The 16,540-nt window shown below is 40.7% G+C and overlaps 1 protein-coding gene across 2 annotated transcripts; it reads right to left on the bottom strand.

The window, feature by feature from the left end:
* Nucleotides 1-3,724: 3,724 nt before the first annotated feature.
* LOC110533880 (LIM/homeobox protein Lhx1-like) lies at nt 3,725-9,501 on the bottom strand. 2 transcript variants are annotated; one of them, XM_021618454.2, is made up of 5 exons: nt 8,724-9,501; nt 7,268-7,491; nt 6,492-6,733; nt 5,677-5,842; nt 3,725-5,211 (listed from the first exon to the last, which is right to left on the bottom strand). In XM_021618454.2, exons 1-5 carry the CDS (start codon nt 8,891-8,893, stop codon nt 4,838-4,840), a joined length of 1,176 nt encoding a protein of 391 aa, XP_021474129.1. In that variant the 5' UTR covers nt 8,894-9,501; the 3' UTR covers nt 3,725-4,837. The 2 variants fall into 2 exon arrangements, with proteins under 2 accessions (XP_021474129.1, XP_021474128.1); XM_021618453.2 differs by having other exon boundaries at nt 6,492-6,766; nt 8,724-9,500.
* Between the last annotated feature and the right edge of the window lie 7,039 nt (nt 9,502-16,540).

The following is a 16,540-nucleotide window of genomic DNA, read 5'->3' as shown; positions in this document are numbered from 1 at the left end:
GCCGCCGCCACAGGGTTGTGACTGACAATATTTGCTGTCAATTCATACATGTAGGACCTAATTATCATGTTAAAAATGTAAATACTGGCGCAGTGGTCTAGGGCACTGCATCGCATCGCAGCGCTAGCTGCACTAGCTTGCCACCAGAGACTTTGGGTTCACGCCCAGGCTCTGTCGCAGCCGGACGCGACCGCACAATTGGCCTAGCGTCGTCCGGGTTAGGGAGGGTTTGGCCGGTAGGGATATCCTTGCCTCATCGCCCACCAGCGACTCCTGTGTCCGAAACGCAGTGCACGCTAACCAAGGTGGCCAGGTGCACGGTGTTTCCTCCGACACATTGGTGCGGCTGGCTTCCGGGTTGGGTGCGCGCAGTGCGGCTTGGTTGGGTTGTATTTCGGACGCATGGCGTGTAGCGATGAGACAAGATAGTAATTGGATACCTCGAAAAGGTGGTCAAATGTAATATATTTAAACAAATGTAAATACTGCATTTGGTGGATTTGAGAAAGAAACAAAATACATATCACAGTTTCTTAATTTACAGTAGCCTACAACTTCCGTAATGCAAGGCATCTCCACAAACCCAGATGCCGCTTATTATCTTCTCAAACGATCTGATGTCAATTTACCTGGTGATGGAGAGCTGAGCAGCAGTGGAGATGTCGATGTGGCCCTCTGTGTACTGTAGTCTAATCAGTGAGTGGATTATGTCCCACTGGTTGAATCAACGTTGTTTCCACATGGAATAGAAGTTGAATTGACGTATGTGCCCAGTGGACTAGGTCTACTGGGCTTTTTGTTTAGGAAAAAATATTGTTTTTTTTTATTTCAAGAAAGAAAATACATTGTTGCAACCACATTTTTTACTTTATTGGACTATGGACTATTCTGTACATGAATCCCGGACGTTGAAGGATGGATGTCGATTAAGGCAGCCCCACGCACCTCTCTGATTCAGAGCGGTTGGGTTAAATGCAGAAAACACATTTCAGTTGAAGGCATTCAGTTGTACAACTGACTAGGTATCACCCTTTCCCCCCTTTCTTACCTGCACACACTAGACACACTTTACCATGTGTAACCAACAATTGCAGCCAACAGTGCAGGCAGCTGCCGACTGACTTATCTACAAAGAACCTTGCATCATAAATAACTACTCATTATTAGTTTCTAGATTAATCAGTCAATCACAATTTACCCATGATACATTACAGTTTTGATGCTCTCGAATAAGGCCAATACCTCTTACACATCACTATATCTTATATCAGTTAGCAGGATACCCATCCTTAAAGGGGCAGTGCAGTCAATAACGTGACGTCCTGTTTTTTTATAATATTTCCACACTATAAGGTGGAAATTACCCACTGAAATTGAGAAAATTAAGATACTGCCCTTTTTGTGTAAGAGCTGTTCAGATGGGATGGAACTTTTGGCCCACATCAAGAGGTCCCAGTGTTATCTGATTATAATAGACCAATGACTGTTCATCTGGGTAAGAGGGTGGGCTCTAGACCATCCTATCAGCCAATCAGGCCTGTGCATGTACAGTGCATTTGGAACGTATTCAGACTCCTTGACTATTTCCACATTTTGTTACGTTACAGCCTAATTCTAAAATTGATTAAATAAAACAAAATCATTGTCAATCTACACACAATACCCCCATAACAACAAAGTTAAAACATGTTTTTCATTTTAAAAAAGAAAGAAAGAAAGAAATACCTTATTTAAATAAGTATTCAGACCCTTTGCTATGAGACTCGAAATTGAACTCAGGTGCATCCTGTTTCCATTGATCATCCTCGAGACGTTTCTACAACTTGATTGGAGTCCACCTGTGGTAAATTAAATTGATTGGACATGATTTGGAAAAGCGCACACCAGTCTATATATAAGGTCCCATAGTTGACAGTGCATGTCAGAGCAAAACCAAGCCATGAGGTCAAAGGAATTGTCCGTAGAGCTCTGAGACAGGATTGTGTCGAGTAAACAGATCTGGGGAAGGGTACCAAAAAAGTTTTGCAGCATTGAAGGTCTCCAGGAACACAGTGGCCTCCATCATTCTTAAATGAAAGAAGTTTGGAACCACCAAGACTCTTGCTAGAGCTTGCCACCCGGCCAAACTGAGCAATCGGGGAGAAGGTTCTTTGTCAGGGGGTTGACCACGAGCCCGATGGTCACTCTGACAGAGCTCCAGAGTTCCTCTGTGGAGATGGGAGAATCTTCCAGAAGGACAACAACCTCTGCAGCACTCCATCAATCAGGCCTTTATGATAGAGTGGCCAGATAGAAGACACTCCTCAGTAAAAGACATAACGACAGCCTGCTTGGAGTTTGGCAAAAGGCACCTACAGGACTCTCAGACCATGAGAAACAAGATTATCTGGTCTGATGAAACCAAGATTGAACTCTTTGGCCTGAATGCCAACTGTCACGTCTGGAGGAAACCTGGCACCACCCCTACGGTGAAGCATGGTGGTGGCAGCATCATGCTGTGGGGATGTTTTTCAGTGGCAGGGACTGGGAGACAAGTCAGGATTGAGGGAAGATGAACAGAGCAAAGTACAGAGAGATCTTTGATGAAAACCTGCTCCAGAGAGCTCAGGACCTCAGACGGGACAACGACCCTAAGCACACAGCCAAGACAATGCAGGAGTGGCTTTGAGACAAGTCTCTGAATGTTCTTGAGTGGCCCAGCCAGAGACCAGACTTGAACCCGATCAAACATCTCTGGAGAGACCGGAAAATAGCTGTGCAGCGACTCTCCCGATCCAACCTGACAGGGCTTGTGAGGATCTGCAGAGAAGAATGGAAGAAACTCCCCAAATACAGGTGTGCCAAGCTTGTAGCGTCATACCCAAGACGATTCAAGGCTGTAATCGTGCCAAAGGTGCTTCAACAAAGTACTGAGTAAAGGGTCTGAATACTTACGTAAATGTGACATTTCATTTTTTTATTTTCACTATATTTGCAAACATTTCTCAAAACCTTTTTTGATTTGTCATGATGGGGTATTTATTGTGTGTAGATTGATGCAGATTTTTTTAAATCCATTTTAGAATAAGACTGTAACATAACAAAATGTAGGAAAAGTCAAGGGGTCTGAATACTTTCCGAATGCACTGTAAATATCTTCACATTTGTTTCCCAATGCCCACACATTCAGACTGAGCATTTATATGGCCAAAGGAGGCTCAGGGAAATAAATTATATTAAAAATACATTTGGAGTTATTTTCATGAAATAAACCCACACAGTGATTTATTAGACATACAGTGATGATTTAAAAAAAATCAAATGACAGGACTTTAAGCCCTTTACTCACCCTACCAATTCATTGACATTACCGTCTGAGATCAGAGAACTGTATTTTATATAATGTTTCCAACAGAAGAACTGAGTTTGGTAAGAGTGCCTTTAGCTTTGCTGCCCCGTCACCCTGAAACCCTTAGCAAACACACTTACAACTAGATCACTTTATTCTGATTGATGAAAGGGGGACTGCTGACCACAGATTGCACATTTTTAAACATGCACTTTTAAGTTATCTTATGCACTTTGCACTGTTTTAGCGTACGTTCTGTGTAATGTTTTATGTTGTGTCTCATGTGTAACTAACTATATGCTGCTTACATGGCCAGGCCTCACTTGAAAAAGACATGTAGATGTTAATGGGACTTCTCTGGTTGAATAAAGGATAAATAAATAAAATACAAATCTCTCAGTTTTTTTCAACATGTTTTATTATACAGTGAATGGTCTTATATGCACTGTAGATCACATAAGCTTAGGTTTATCAGAACAATAAAATACATCATACGAGAGTTGATATTTCAAGAATATAGCAGCTGCTGGTGGCATATTTGACCATCAATGTTTAATCATTGGGACTTTCATGACACAAAATAAAGCATTTTGCACAATGGTTGTTCAATTCAGTGATCTGCATGAAGTCTTTCAACGTTAGACATCCTCATGAAAGAAAGTTCTACAATGTAACTCATTCGGTTAAAAAATGCTACTACATTTCTTGTAGTATGTTCAGCAATTGATGATACAAAGCACTTACAATATTGTGCTTTTATCCTTATTTGGCAACTGTCTATTTGTGTTTTTACATTTCTTCAAAGTAAACACAATAATACAAACTAGCACAGTGAGGAACCACGACCATAATATAAATAGAATAAATACAAAAGTTTGGTTTGTTGCTTGAAAGATGTTCTCCATCTGAATCGAGAGGTTTCAAACAATGCTGATATTCAAACCCCTGAAGTACTGTAAATATATACGTAAACAGTTGACTGTTCTATGTCCACCTCAAACCATTGTCCATCGATTTTTTTTGAAGGTTGACTTCATCTTAAAATACAAGTTATTTTCTATTAAATAAAGGGTTATACAACTTTTTTAAGTTTTCCTTTTGAAGGCAAACTGTCTAGGATTTGGCAAAACACAGAAATATACAGAGAAACAAAAAAATGTATGGAGAAATAAGCACAATTACCAAAGCCTTCCTAAAAGCTTTTGGTCAAAAATAATTTTGATCTGATATGGAGACCGTATGAAAACAAAAGATCTCCTGAACGCTCATACAATATTCACCATTATATGACTGCATTGGAGTCTAGACTGTTACTGTGTGTATCTTTAAATAAAACTGCAACATCAACACAGCAGTACAGGAACTTGGAGACAGGTAATAAATTAAATGCATATACATTTAATTAACGAATGAATAAATAAATAATATAAATTAAACAAGGATACTTGCTCAGGACTTAATTTGCCTCCTAAGTCAATAGTTAACCTTGGCTTTATGATGTCTTGTGGGCTACCAGACAGTGCCTTCGCTCATCTCTGAGGAGGGGTGTGACAGTTGGTTGCTGTATCCGCTGCCGTTGAGGGACAGTGATGTGAAGGGTGTGCTGGGGCCACACATCTCACTGGAGATGCTGTGCATTGACCCAGGTCCGTTGGGCTCTGGGCTAGGTGAGTCCGCTGGATGGTGAGATATGATGTCATTGAAGCACTGCACCTCACTGGATGGGTGATGCCCAGCTAGGTGATGGTCCATGCCCCCTAAAGGGGTGCCAGCAGGGCCAGAGGAGAAGCCTAGGTCCCCTGGGGTCTGGGCCTGTGACGATGGGGGGCCTTGGGTGTAGTACTCAAAATTTCCTCCAGGCCCATAGTATTCACTCTGATAATCTGCAAAAATATACACCCAAATAATTATGAGAAATGCTTGTGTGGTGAAAATAAAACTATACCAAAATGTATTATACTGGTACAACGCCACGAGAATGTCATTTGAATTACAAAAAAGTAAAGCTAATACATTTCCTGTAGTATATAATTTGACATAATAGTGACTTTCAGAATGACAGTATTATAATAACTTAAAACAATGACAACTATTGCCTATAATCGAAAAAAAAACGTATGTTAATTTTAAATGTAGCCTAATTCACACAGTATGCCTAAACCTATTGCCAAAAAATCTATAGAAAATGCATTAAAACACCTCTGAATAATGAATCATATTAGGAATTAAAATAAAGTAAAGGATTAACAGACATGCCTGTGAATGGCTCTCATAGTCAAAATTATAATCGGATCATCTTTAAACACAAAGTTATTTGGGTGGACCATGGTCAATATACAAGACCTTACCACCATAGTATGAGAAATGACCGTTGGGGATCAGCTCCCCGGGTTCGAGTCGGTCGACCAGAGTTCTCATTCTCCTTGGACCGCGGAAGAACGCGTGCCTTCTTGCACCCAGCACGCTTAACTGCTTCATGCGCCGCTCTTTAGACCGCCGGTTTTGGAACCATACCTGCATACCACAAATAACACGAAAAGAGATGATTAAAATGAAGTTTATACGCCGGGCAAATATTTATTTTTTTTGCATCAAAAATGTATGCAGCTGGTCTGATGACATGTTGTGAGATGCCATTTTAATAATCATGACGTGATTAGCCTATATAGATCTAGTATACCTATGTGGGTCCTTGGCTCACCTGTCACTGTTTAGTGACCTTTAACCCTCAGTTTATCTAGCGTCTGTTTCGTGAATACCAGGGATTTAACTCAAATTACAGGCTACAGGTGAATTGATAGGATAGATTTACAGATGTGTTGTCAACCAATGGCCTATAGGGTTTTCAGTTACAATTACCACAGCATATACTAGCCTAACAATTGCAACATAATGATACCTAATGAATAGGCTAATTTAAAAATCAGAAAACAGAGTCATTTGCATTGATATGCATATAGATAGATGTCATAAAGCATTAAGAACGTCAGGAGAAGGTGTGCATCTGCACCACTTTCGTGGTGACCAGTCTGCATATATCTTGCCTTCTGCCATTATTGACGAAGGTGCCATTGTTAAAAATACTTTCTCATAGACGAATACTGAAAATAGACATCTATCTGATTTGACATGTGTTATAAACTAAAGGGAAATAGACTCTTACCTGGATTACTCTCATGTTGAGCCCTGTCTCCTGCGCCAGCTGTTCTCGGATGTGCCGGGTGGGTTTTGGCGTGGCCGCGAAAGCAGCTTTGAGGACCTCCAGTTGCTTGGCTTTGATGGTGGTTCGCGGCCCACGTCGTTTCCCCCCTACGTTCTGCTCGTCGTTTTCATTGCTGCCCACCTCTTTATCGGATAAATGTCCGATTTCCGAATCTTTACTATCATCCTGTGGGTCTTGGGAATCTGGAGATAGACTTGGGTCACTGCAAGTCGTGACTGTGAGATGAAAGAAAGACGAAATGAAATGATTTGAAATGTATTCGTATGTCTTTATACTCTTTAAAAAAATAGACAAAAATAAGCGTCAAGAATACAGTATCATTATTAGGATATTATTATTATTAATATTGTTATTGTTAGCATTAGGCAATAGGCATATTAGCCAACTACTTTTAGTCCTATTATTATTGATGGTGATGATAACATTAATGAAGAAAACAATACATTATCATCCCTATAGACCTAATAATATTTTAGGTTTTATATTTTTCATTGTCATCAACAACATTGTTTAGATTTGTACTGTTTTTGGGCCTATCAGGATGCTGTTATCATAATTATTTTCGAACTACATTTTTTTTTAATAAATGGAATATAAAGCAATAGGAAAAATGAGAAAATAATGATTTACAAGAGGCTTCAGAAATATATAGAAATATAAACACGGGTTTGAGGTTCCTAATTGTGATGTGGTTCAAGTCATATTATGTTCCATACCTGAGAGGAGGGTTGTGTCCTTTCCGTTGCTGTTGCTTAGATAATCCTCTTTACAAACAAATTTAAATTCATCTAGAATGTACATTTCCTCTCCGGTGGATAGCTGTTTGTTACACATCATACACGTGAAACAGTTCAGGTGAAACACTTTGCTCTTTGCCCTTCGAACCAAATCGTTGGGCGAGATCCCCTGGGCGCAACCTCCACACTTTGTGCCGAATCTCCTAAAAGAAAGAAAGCAAAAAATAAATACCATCAGCGACTTAACATTGCAGGGCAGACAGAGTAGCAGCAAAGATCTACAGAAAATATTCACATCAGATTACCAACTACATGGCATCGTTATTGGCTAAATTATAGATGTTTACACAAATAACGTGCGTTTTTCATGACGCAAAATACCTGTATTTTCAGTATTTTTACGCTACAAATCTGCTTGATGAGATTCCAAGTGATTATAATGACATATCAATTTCTTATGCTTTATTTTAAACGTTGATCTGGAAATGACAGGCTACACTGATGCTGGGCCTGCCTGCAAGGTAACGAAAGCCAGCCGCTATATTCATTGTACGTGGGCCTATTTCACACAGATAACCAGTTATTCAACCACCGTAAATATAAGATCCTAATTTAGTTTTTTTAGGCTAAATAAATTGTTATAAATAAATATATATATATCTTACATTTAGACCTACGTGTTGTATAACTATGACTATTAATAACTATTATTCAAGAAAGGCCACACCGTGTATTATTAGGCTATTGAATGGAGATAATTCAAACATTCATAAAAAATAAAATAAAAACCTTTCCATTATTGAAATACATCCTATTTAATGCTTGAAAATAACAAAGCCACACTTAATTGTTCAATTTTGCATTGTGGCCTATTTATGTAAATTTATGTGTATTCAAATAGTTAACAAACGCGTGTGGACTGGAGGTCTGTGATTGCAGTGTGTGTTTTTTCAAGCTGATTTATTATTCAAATCCACTTATCACATTTTCACTAGAGTCTCAACAAACAAACGGGTGTGCGCCGACTGATTGAACTAAGGCGGGATACACTTCCGTCAAGAATCCTGGCATAATTCTCATCCCCGCTTGTCTGGCAGCCTTTCCTTGTAAACAAAGGACGATTTCCTTGAATCCGTCACAGAACATGGTGATATATGCTTATAATGTATCAGCTTTTGGTGGATCACCACACATAATCGGGGCATACTGTCTCTGGTTGGTTAAATTTATGTCGCTCATGAGGATAGATTAAACTATCTCTAAATTGACACTAAGCATGTAACCATGTAGCAAAAACATAATCTTGCAATCGAATTTAGTCATTTAAAACTTGTGTTTTACATCATCTGTTGTTCATTTGCATAGTTCTGCTTAATTGGTACCCAAAAGCAAAAGCTATAATAATAATGAAAGCCATGCGCCCAGGTGTGCTTACCTAAAAAAGTCGTTTTTGCAGTACAGTCTCCCTTCCCGTGAAAAACATTTTTCTGTCAAATTGCATTTACAGTCACAGCACTGCACGCACTTGATGTGCCATGGTCTGTCCAGAACATTGAGTAGAAACCTGTCCAGAATAGGTCTTTCGCAGCCGGCACAGTGAACCATGTTTGGATAATTCCAGCAATTCCCAGGTTGAACGTCTTCCCTGTTTGTCCCAAATCAAAGCGATGTGGCTCCTTGGTTGCTTTGTTGATTTGGAAAATGACCTGCTCTAATCCACTCCTTCGACAATCCAGAGTATGCAGCTCATCCAGACGAATCTCTTAACAATGAGTTAGCATCATCATATCCTGTGAGCTCAAATATTATTGCATTCCTCTCGCATGCACAGGACAACCATAGGCTATACAAAATAGTATCAATAAAAACAAAAACGAACAAATAATTTAACAAAGTGAATACATTTCACAAGCAAGAATGCAAACTTGAGAGCAGCAAGGCCTCCCCTTGTCCATCAAGATGAGCCGAGAGGAGCGATCGTAGGCTAATATGATTCAGTGAATCTGAACAGGCATCATGCCACTACAATTACGCACGAATACATAACTGCCACCACACAGCCAATGATTACTGCCAAAGCAGAAAGCTACAACAAATATGATCAAATCTGTTAAATTTATTGTAAATTCTGTAATATTCCTTCGATTCTTCGAGTATAATGCACTCTTTAGTCCAAGCTTCAGTAATATGCGTGCCTCTGAAAGCGCAAGAACTAGCCTTTATCCGAACCTCCTGACGTCATGTTGAAACAACACCTATCAGCAGCTTGCTATTGGAGTGGCAATTACTGTGCCCTCTAAACTCTGCCGTACGGACCCACTAATAGGGAACAGAGGACTATTGCCCCATATCTTTGAAACGGTCGTATTACGGTCGTATTATTTTAGAAAAGCAATTTTCCCTCGATAAAGCAAGCATATAGCCTATTCCAGGTCGAAGCGCAGCTAGGGTCTCCGGATAAGATACATTTAATAAGGTACAGTATTTCATGAAAACAACCGCTTTTCTTGTAGCTTAAAGTCATTTTGGCAGAGGAAACGAAGTTCGTTTTCGCCTAAAATGATTTGTAAATATCACTTAGAAGTCTATCATTATGGATAGGCCTATATAGTTTGTTTTCACGCCTTTAGAGAGGAAAGAAAGTGAATAACGCGGACACTAAAGTTCACAGATCGATTAATAAAACGAATATGTATATCTGACACAGAGATATTTAGATTGTTCAATTAGAAACATACGAATAAACACCCGAAATATGTGACAGACTTCTCACTTGTCTGAAAGGAAACCAACCCACCTCAAATGTGGCAAAAGGACGAGGCAAAACGAGAGGTAGACTACTTTGTGTTGTCAGACTTGGATGATAATTACATTTTATCATTACTAAAGTGGGCTATTAAACACCACATTAAGAATGAGTTTGTATAACACTAAAAACTCACAAATAGTTTTTTTTTAATTAATTGTCTTCATTTATGTTTCATTATATGGCTCTTAAATTCAAACACTATCTGAATGTTTTTCACAGAATAAACCAATTTCAACCTCCTGAAATGAGCATGATCGTTGATGACTGTATTTTGATGTCTTCAATATGTAGGGTAGCCTTTATTTTGTCTAACTAGAGTTGAATAACATAATTGTTATAACCTTGCTATCGACTACAACAAATTGTTAATTATTATAGTCAATTGGGGCTATTATTTATTCACTATTTAGGTCTACTCTGTGTACATTTTATTTGCCTGCATTGTTTTCCAAAATGTCTCTTTATAATACTGCATTAAAGAAACATAGCGAAAGAGTAGCCTATAGGCCTGCCGCCTGAGAATAAAACTGTGGCGCCGTGACAGAAATGACAAATCATCATGACTTCATCCTCTGCAGATGAGGGGAGGGAAGGGCTCTGGAAAGTCTGAACACGAGCTTTATAGATTAATGTTTCCCTGCGCTTATTCTACATTTCTGGTGAAAGAGAAGGATCAATAATGATTATAATATAATGTCTAGCGATAGGCGCTCCCTGAAAGATATTATCGCGCAGTGGGCAATGCACTTGGGACAGTCTGCTGGGCTGGGAACCGGGAGATAGCGGATTTTCATGCCCAGACTCCCACCGGCCACAGCCCTGCGCGCTCCTGATATCTGTTGCCCAGGGAAATGTATAAACAATCAACCATGTGGACGACTGGAATTGTTGTGATATCGTCCCATTCAGACTGAAATATAAATCCAGGTCTATTCTTGTAGGCCTAGCTACTCATATTTTGTATTTATTTGTATAAGCTAGTGTACGTGAGCAGCCTTTATACATTTGTAGGCTATGGTAGGCTATGATAATGAATTAACTGGATCAAATAGCCTACAACCTTTAGTGTAGTCTGCGCTAAAAGGTACGCAGTTTATCATAAGATTGAAAAAAATCAGGTATGAAAACAAGCTGTAAGTAATGATCTTTTGCATGAAAATATTAATTAAATCCGCGAGGAAAAATATATGTTTGCATTTGCATTGCAGCTATTGAGTCTACAGAACAAAAATAGTGGCACAAGAGAACTTGATTGAGTGGAGTAGATTATGGGGGGCTCGCGCATGAGAATCACCACCTATTCCATTCTCCTTCAGAGCCTTGTGTGTGTGAAAGTACAGACCTTGTCGAAGATAGAGCCACCACCGGTGGACGGGCTTAATGTTATAGCCCATAGATCAGCAGAGAGGCGACGCTTTATTTTCGCCAGGAGAGAGATAGTTCACCACCGCCTTGCGGTTTTATGTTGGGGATGTGTCAAGCAGATGAAAAGAATGGCTAATGCATAAGCAAAACTCGGTGGTCCCTGCACTACGCGAATTGAGATAGGGTCTGGTGAGGATTTAGGGTCGGTGCGAGGCCCATGCATTTTGAACTCAAGGATGTAAATTGATAGTGTAATTCACACATACGCATGCACACGCGCGCGCGCGCACACACACACACCATAAGTAAAAAACCTCAAACATAAATAGAATAGGCCTAATTCTGTTCACACATTCAGCAGTCAATATTCAATAGTCTTACATTGTAAATATTGTTTTTCACGCTGAAATGATTTATGGGACTCTGGAAAACTATTATTCTTGCAGTCTCAGGTTAACTCAGCACTAATAATAAAACTGTATTTTTTCTTATTTTTGGACCAATCAATTCCACACGCACAGGGTCTATTCAAATGGCTGTGGCTGTAGCTGATGGATGGCTGAGTGCTGAAGTCTACCTCTGTATCCTATACCCAGAGGCTGTGAGAACCTGCAAATCACCCAAACCCCACAGTACACTGGGGCCCCATCATTTCAAACACATTGCTGTTCCCCTGGTTACGATATATTTGAATAGATGCATGTGAGATGCAAGCAGAGAAAAGGCCTGTGCACTTGAGAGAAATGAGCGGCGGCTGATGGGAAAGACCTGGCTGTCAGACCTGCTTCAAGTACCAAAACACAATATGCAATGCATGCAGTTCTTATATCAAATGTGATATTATTCCACAAACATATGAATAACTTATTCCCAGAAAGGATCTGTTGATGAACACCTACTGTCAAAAATAACAGGCTGAATTTTAACTTTATACTAAGATTTACATTTAGGCCTCCAAGACGTTCAATTCCAGAATTCACCCCTCTCCATTGAACTGAAAGACGCCCAATAATCCTACATAACCCCCCCCCCCCCCCCCCCTCTTCATTCCCCCTAGAATCCGAATGTTACCCTCCTTTGACCCTGTAGAATCTCTCTGTGTCACAGTGGGTTACTGTTACTAGTAATACTCAGAATCTTCCCCACACTGAGCGAAGCCTTCTATCCTGACTTATACCACTCTGATCATTCTATTTCACAAGGGGATTTCTCTACTATATCCAGCAGAGTTACTGAGAATTCCTCCTCACCTCTGTTCTTACCTTTCACCTCTGTTCTCTGTCACACTACTGTCTATCCCTGACAATGTTACTGTAATGACCAATGCTGGTAGGAGGGAGTGTTTGATACAGTGTGATCTGGTCTTGTAAAGGACGTATTTGCTAGCCACAATGTATTTGCTAGCCACAATTCAAATGGCCTTTTCATGAATAATCCAATATTCCATTATCCATTCTGCTGAGGTTGCTGTAGTGTTGTCTAACTCCACACAAAGAATCCACAAGGCAGGATACACGGTGTGAACCTATCAGCAATCCCGATTGACTCTCTAACATTTCAAATGCAACGTGCACCAATATGAGAGACCTCTCGGTACAGAAATCTGTTGCAACAAGTCAATGGAAAGTTTGCGGATTGAAAATGATTTGCTTGGTGGTATTGGGTGCTGCTGTGCTGTGGGGCTGGGAGTCTCCAGCTGGGTTTGTGTTCGTCCCTCTGTGGGAGAGAGCGGGGTGTTGATTGGAAGCCTGGCTCAGTATACTGGCCCCCAGCACCACTCCAACACACAAGAGGTCTGAACAGCTCTGGAATCAGGCAGGGTGCACACTGTTTGTTTTGGAGTCAGAAAGCATCTCATTAGTGCATGTTAATTGCAGCTAATTGGCTCTAACGAGATGAACAGACAACCCGGTGGGATCATTCATACAAATAATTTGTAGAAAACAAAATTAATTACTAGATGCTAATTAAAGCCAATTAACACTGATTAAGCAATGCTGGTTACGATATGGGGAAGTGATAGATAAAAACAGTAAATAGAACAAATCTGGAAATAAACAGCATAAAATAACAGCAACATATTAACACGTCTAGGGCTCACGAACCCTCTGAAGTAAGTTGATCTTCACCTGCATGTACAGCCCTTCACCCGCTGTTGTTGATCTAACAAACAACGTAATAACTCATGTTGCTCTCTCAGCTGATTAATCGGAGACTCTCCTATATTGTCAATCACACTTCACCAGAGCTGGATCCGCTAATCAACCACCACTCTGTTCTAAAATTCATAATGGCTTCACTGTAAACACCGCAAAACTAAGGGCCTCACCTCAAACGACGGAGAGTGATGTGGAGAGAGAGAGTGAGATTGTATGTTCACACTTGTTGCAGAAACAGGGCTGGGTGAAAGAGCAGATGGTTTTGTCTTTGTTGTGGCCCTTTGTTAATGGTGATTGTCGTGGTAGCAGGAATCCCATGGCAACTGGCTCTCAGATATGGGCTTGTGGCTCAGCTGCCCTGCTAGTCCCAAAGAGGTGACAAATAAAGGTTTGGAACACTTAATAAAACCAAGACAAGCCAATCGTGTTGCGTGTATAACATGTATTCATAGAGGTAGTTAGTTCTATGAACATGAGATAGCTGTCAGGCTCTACTGAGACAGGATTTGAAATCCGCATCACCTCTTTCTGGACAGCTCATTAGTGTATCCTACACTATATATACAGTACATACAGTACATACACTATATATACAGTACATACAGTACATACACTATATATATATATACAGTACATACAGTATCCTACACTATATATACAGTACATACACTTTTTATACAGTACATACAGTATTTACACTATATATACAGTACATATAGTACATACACTATATATACAGTACATACAGTATCCTCCACTATATATACAAAGTATGTGGAAAGCCCTTCAAATTAGTGGATTCGGCTATTTCAGCCACACCCGTTGCTTACTGGTGTTTAAAATTGAGCACGTAGCCATGCAATCTCCATAGACAAACATTGGTAGTATTGGTAGTAGAATGGCCTTACTGAAGAGCTCAGTGACTTTCAACGTGGGACCATCATTGGATGCCACCTTTCCAACAAGTCAGTTCGTCAAATTTCTTCCCTGCTAGGGCTGCTCCTGTCAACTGTAAGTGATGTTATTCTGAAGTGGAAACATCTAGGAGAAACAACAGCTCAGCCGTGAAGTGGGAGGCCACACAAGCTCACAGAGCGGGACAGCTGAGTGCTGAAGTGCGTAGCGGGTAAAAATTCACTACCAAGTTCTAAACTGCCCCCGGAAGCAACGTCAGAACAAGAACTTTGTCGGAAGCGTCATGAAATGGGTTTCCATGGTCAAGCAGCCGTACATAAGCCTAAGATCACCATGCGCAATGCCAAGCGTCGGCTGGAGTGGTGTGAAGCTCGCCAACATTGGATTCTGGAGCAGTGGAAATGTGTTCCCTGGCAGTCCGACAAATCTGGGTTTGGCGGATGCCAGGAGCACACTACCTGGCCGAAAGCATAGTGCCAACTGTAAAGTTTGGTGGAGGAGGAATAATAGACTGGGGTTGTTTTTCATGGTTCGGGCTAGGCCTCTTTGTTCCTGTAAAGGGAAATCTTAACGCTACAGCATACTACATTCTAGACCATTCTGTGCTTCCAACTTTGTGGCAACAGTTTGGTGAAGGCCCTTTCCTGTTTCAGCATGTCAATGCCCCAGTGAACAAAGCGAGGTCCATACAGAAATGGTTTGTCAAGATCGGTGTGAAAGAACTTTACTGGCCTGCACAGAGCCCTGACCTCAACCCCATCGAACACCTTTGGGATGAATTGGAACCCGACTGCGAATCAGGCCTAATCGCCCAACATCAGTGCCCGACCTCACTAATGCCCCTGTGGCTGAATGTTCCAACATCTAGTGGAAAGGGAAAGGGGGGGGAGGGGGGGGGGGGGCATGTAGTGTATGTTGTGAGAGGGCTCGGTTCTGACTAATTTAGACTTAAAGTGGTTCAAAATACAAAAAGTACGAATGCTATTAATTGAATCATTGAACTCATTGAACCGCATAAAAGTAAGATAATCTGATATTTTTTTCATTTAATTATCTCAACATTCTTGGTACTGTAATGCATATTTTGCAGTGATAGTTTCACCTTTTGACACCTTTGCGTGATGTTTAGTTGGAGAGGAAGCAGGGTAAATAACACAAGAGGCACCAGAAGGCTACCTTGAGAGTGTTAAGCAAGGTTTAAGCATCCTGACACACACAACACCTGCACCTCCTGTCCTCTCAGCAAGCAGCCCCGAAGGCCATTGAGAAATGACACACTTCAGCAATTTTTCAGGGCAGCAAGAAGTGGGGCAGCACTAGCCCCCTCAGTGCAGCACACAGCACATAGAGTGCTCAGAAAAAACCAAAGCACACCACAACAGTCCTTGAACACCCCAATATACTGTGTATGCACAATGCCAGTCAAAAGTTTGGACACACCTACTCATTCAAGGGTTTTTCTTATTTTTTTACTATTTTCTACTTTATATGATTATAGTGAATACATCAAAACTATGAAATAACAAATATGGAATCATGTGGTAACCAAAAAAGTGTTAAACAAATCAAAATATATTTTATATTTGAGATTCTTCAAAGAGGCCACCCTTTGCCTTGATGACAGCTTTGCACACTCTTGGCATTCTCTCAACCAGCTTCACCTGGAATGCTGTTGTGTTGAAGTCGGGTGATTGTGGAGGCCAGGTCATCTGATGCAGCACTCCATCACTCACCTTATTGGTCAAATAGCCCTTACACAGCCTGGAGGTGTGTTCAGTCATTGTCCTGTTGAAAAACAAATCATAGTCCCACTAAGCGCAGACCAGATGGGATGGCGTATCACTGCAGAATGCTGTGGTAGCCATGCTGGTTAGGGGGCCTTGAATTCTAAATAAATGTCAGACAGTGTCACCAGCAAAGCAGCCCCACACCATCACAACTCCTCCTACTTGCTTCACGGTAGGAACGAAACATGCAGAAATCATCCGTTCACCTACTCCGCGT

The sequence above is a fragment of the Oncorhynchus mykiss genome, chromosome 10, assembly GCF_013265735.2.
Source record: "Oncorhynchus mykiss isolate Arlee chromosome 10, USDA_OmykA_1.1, whole genome shotgun sequence".
In the NCBI taxonomy this organism is placed as follows: Eukaryota; Metazoa; Chordata; class Actinopteri; order Salmoniformes; family Salmonidae; genus Oncorhynchus; species Oncorhynchus mykiss.
This window is presented reverse-complemented; position numbering and strand designations above follow the sequence as displayed.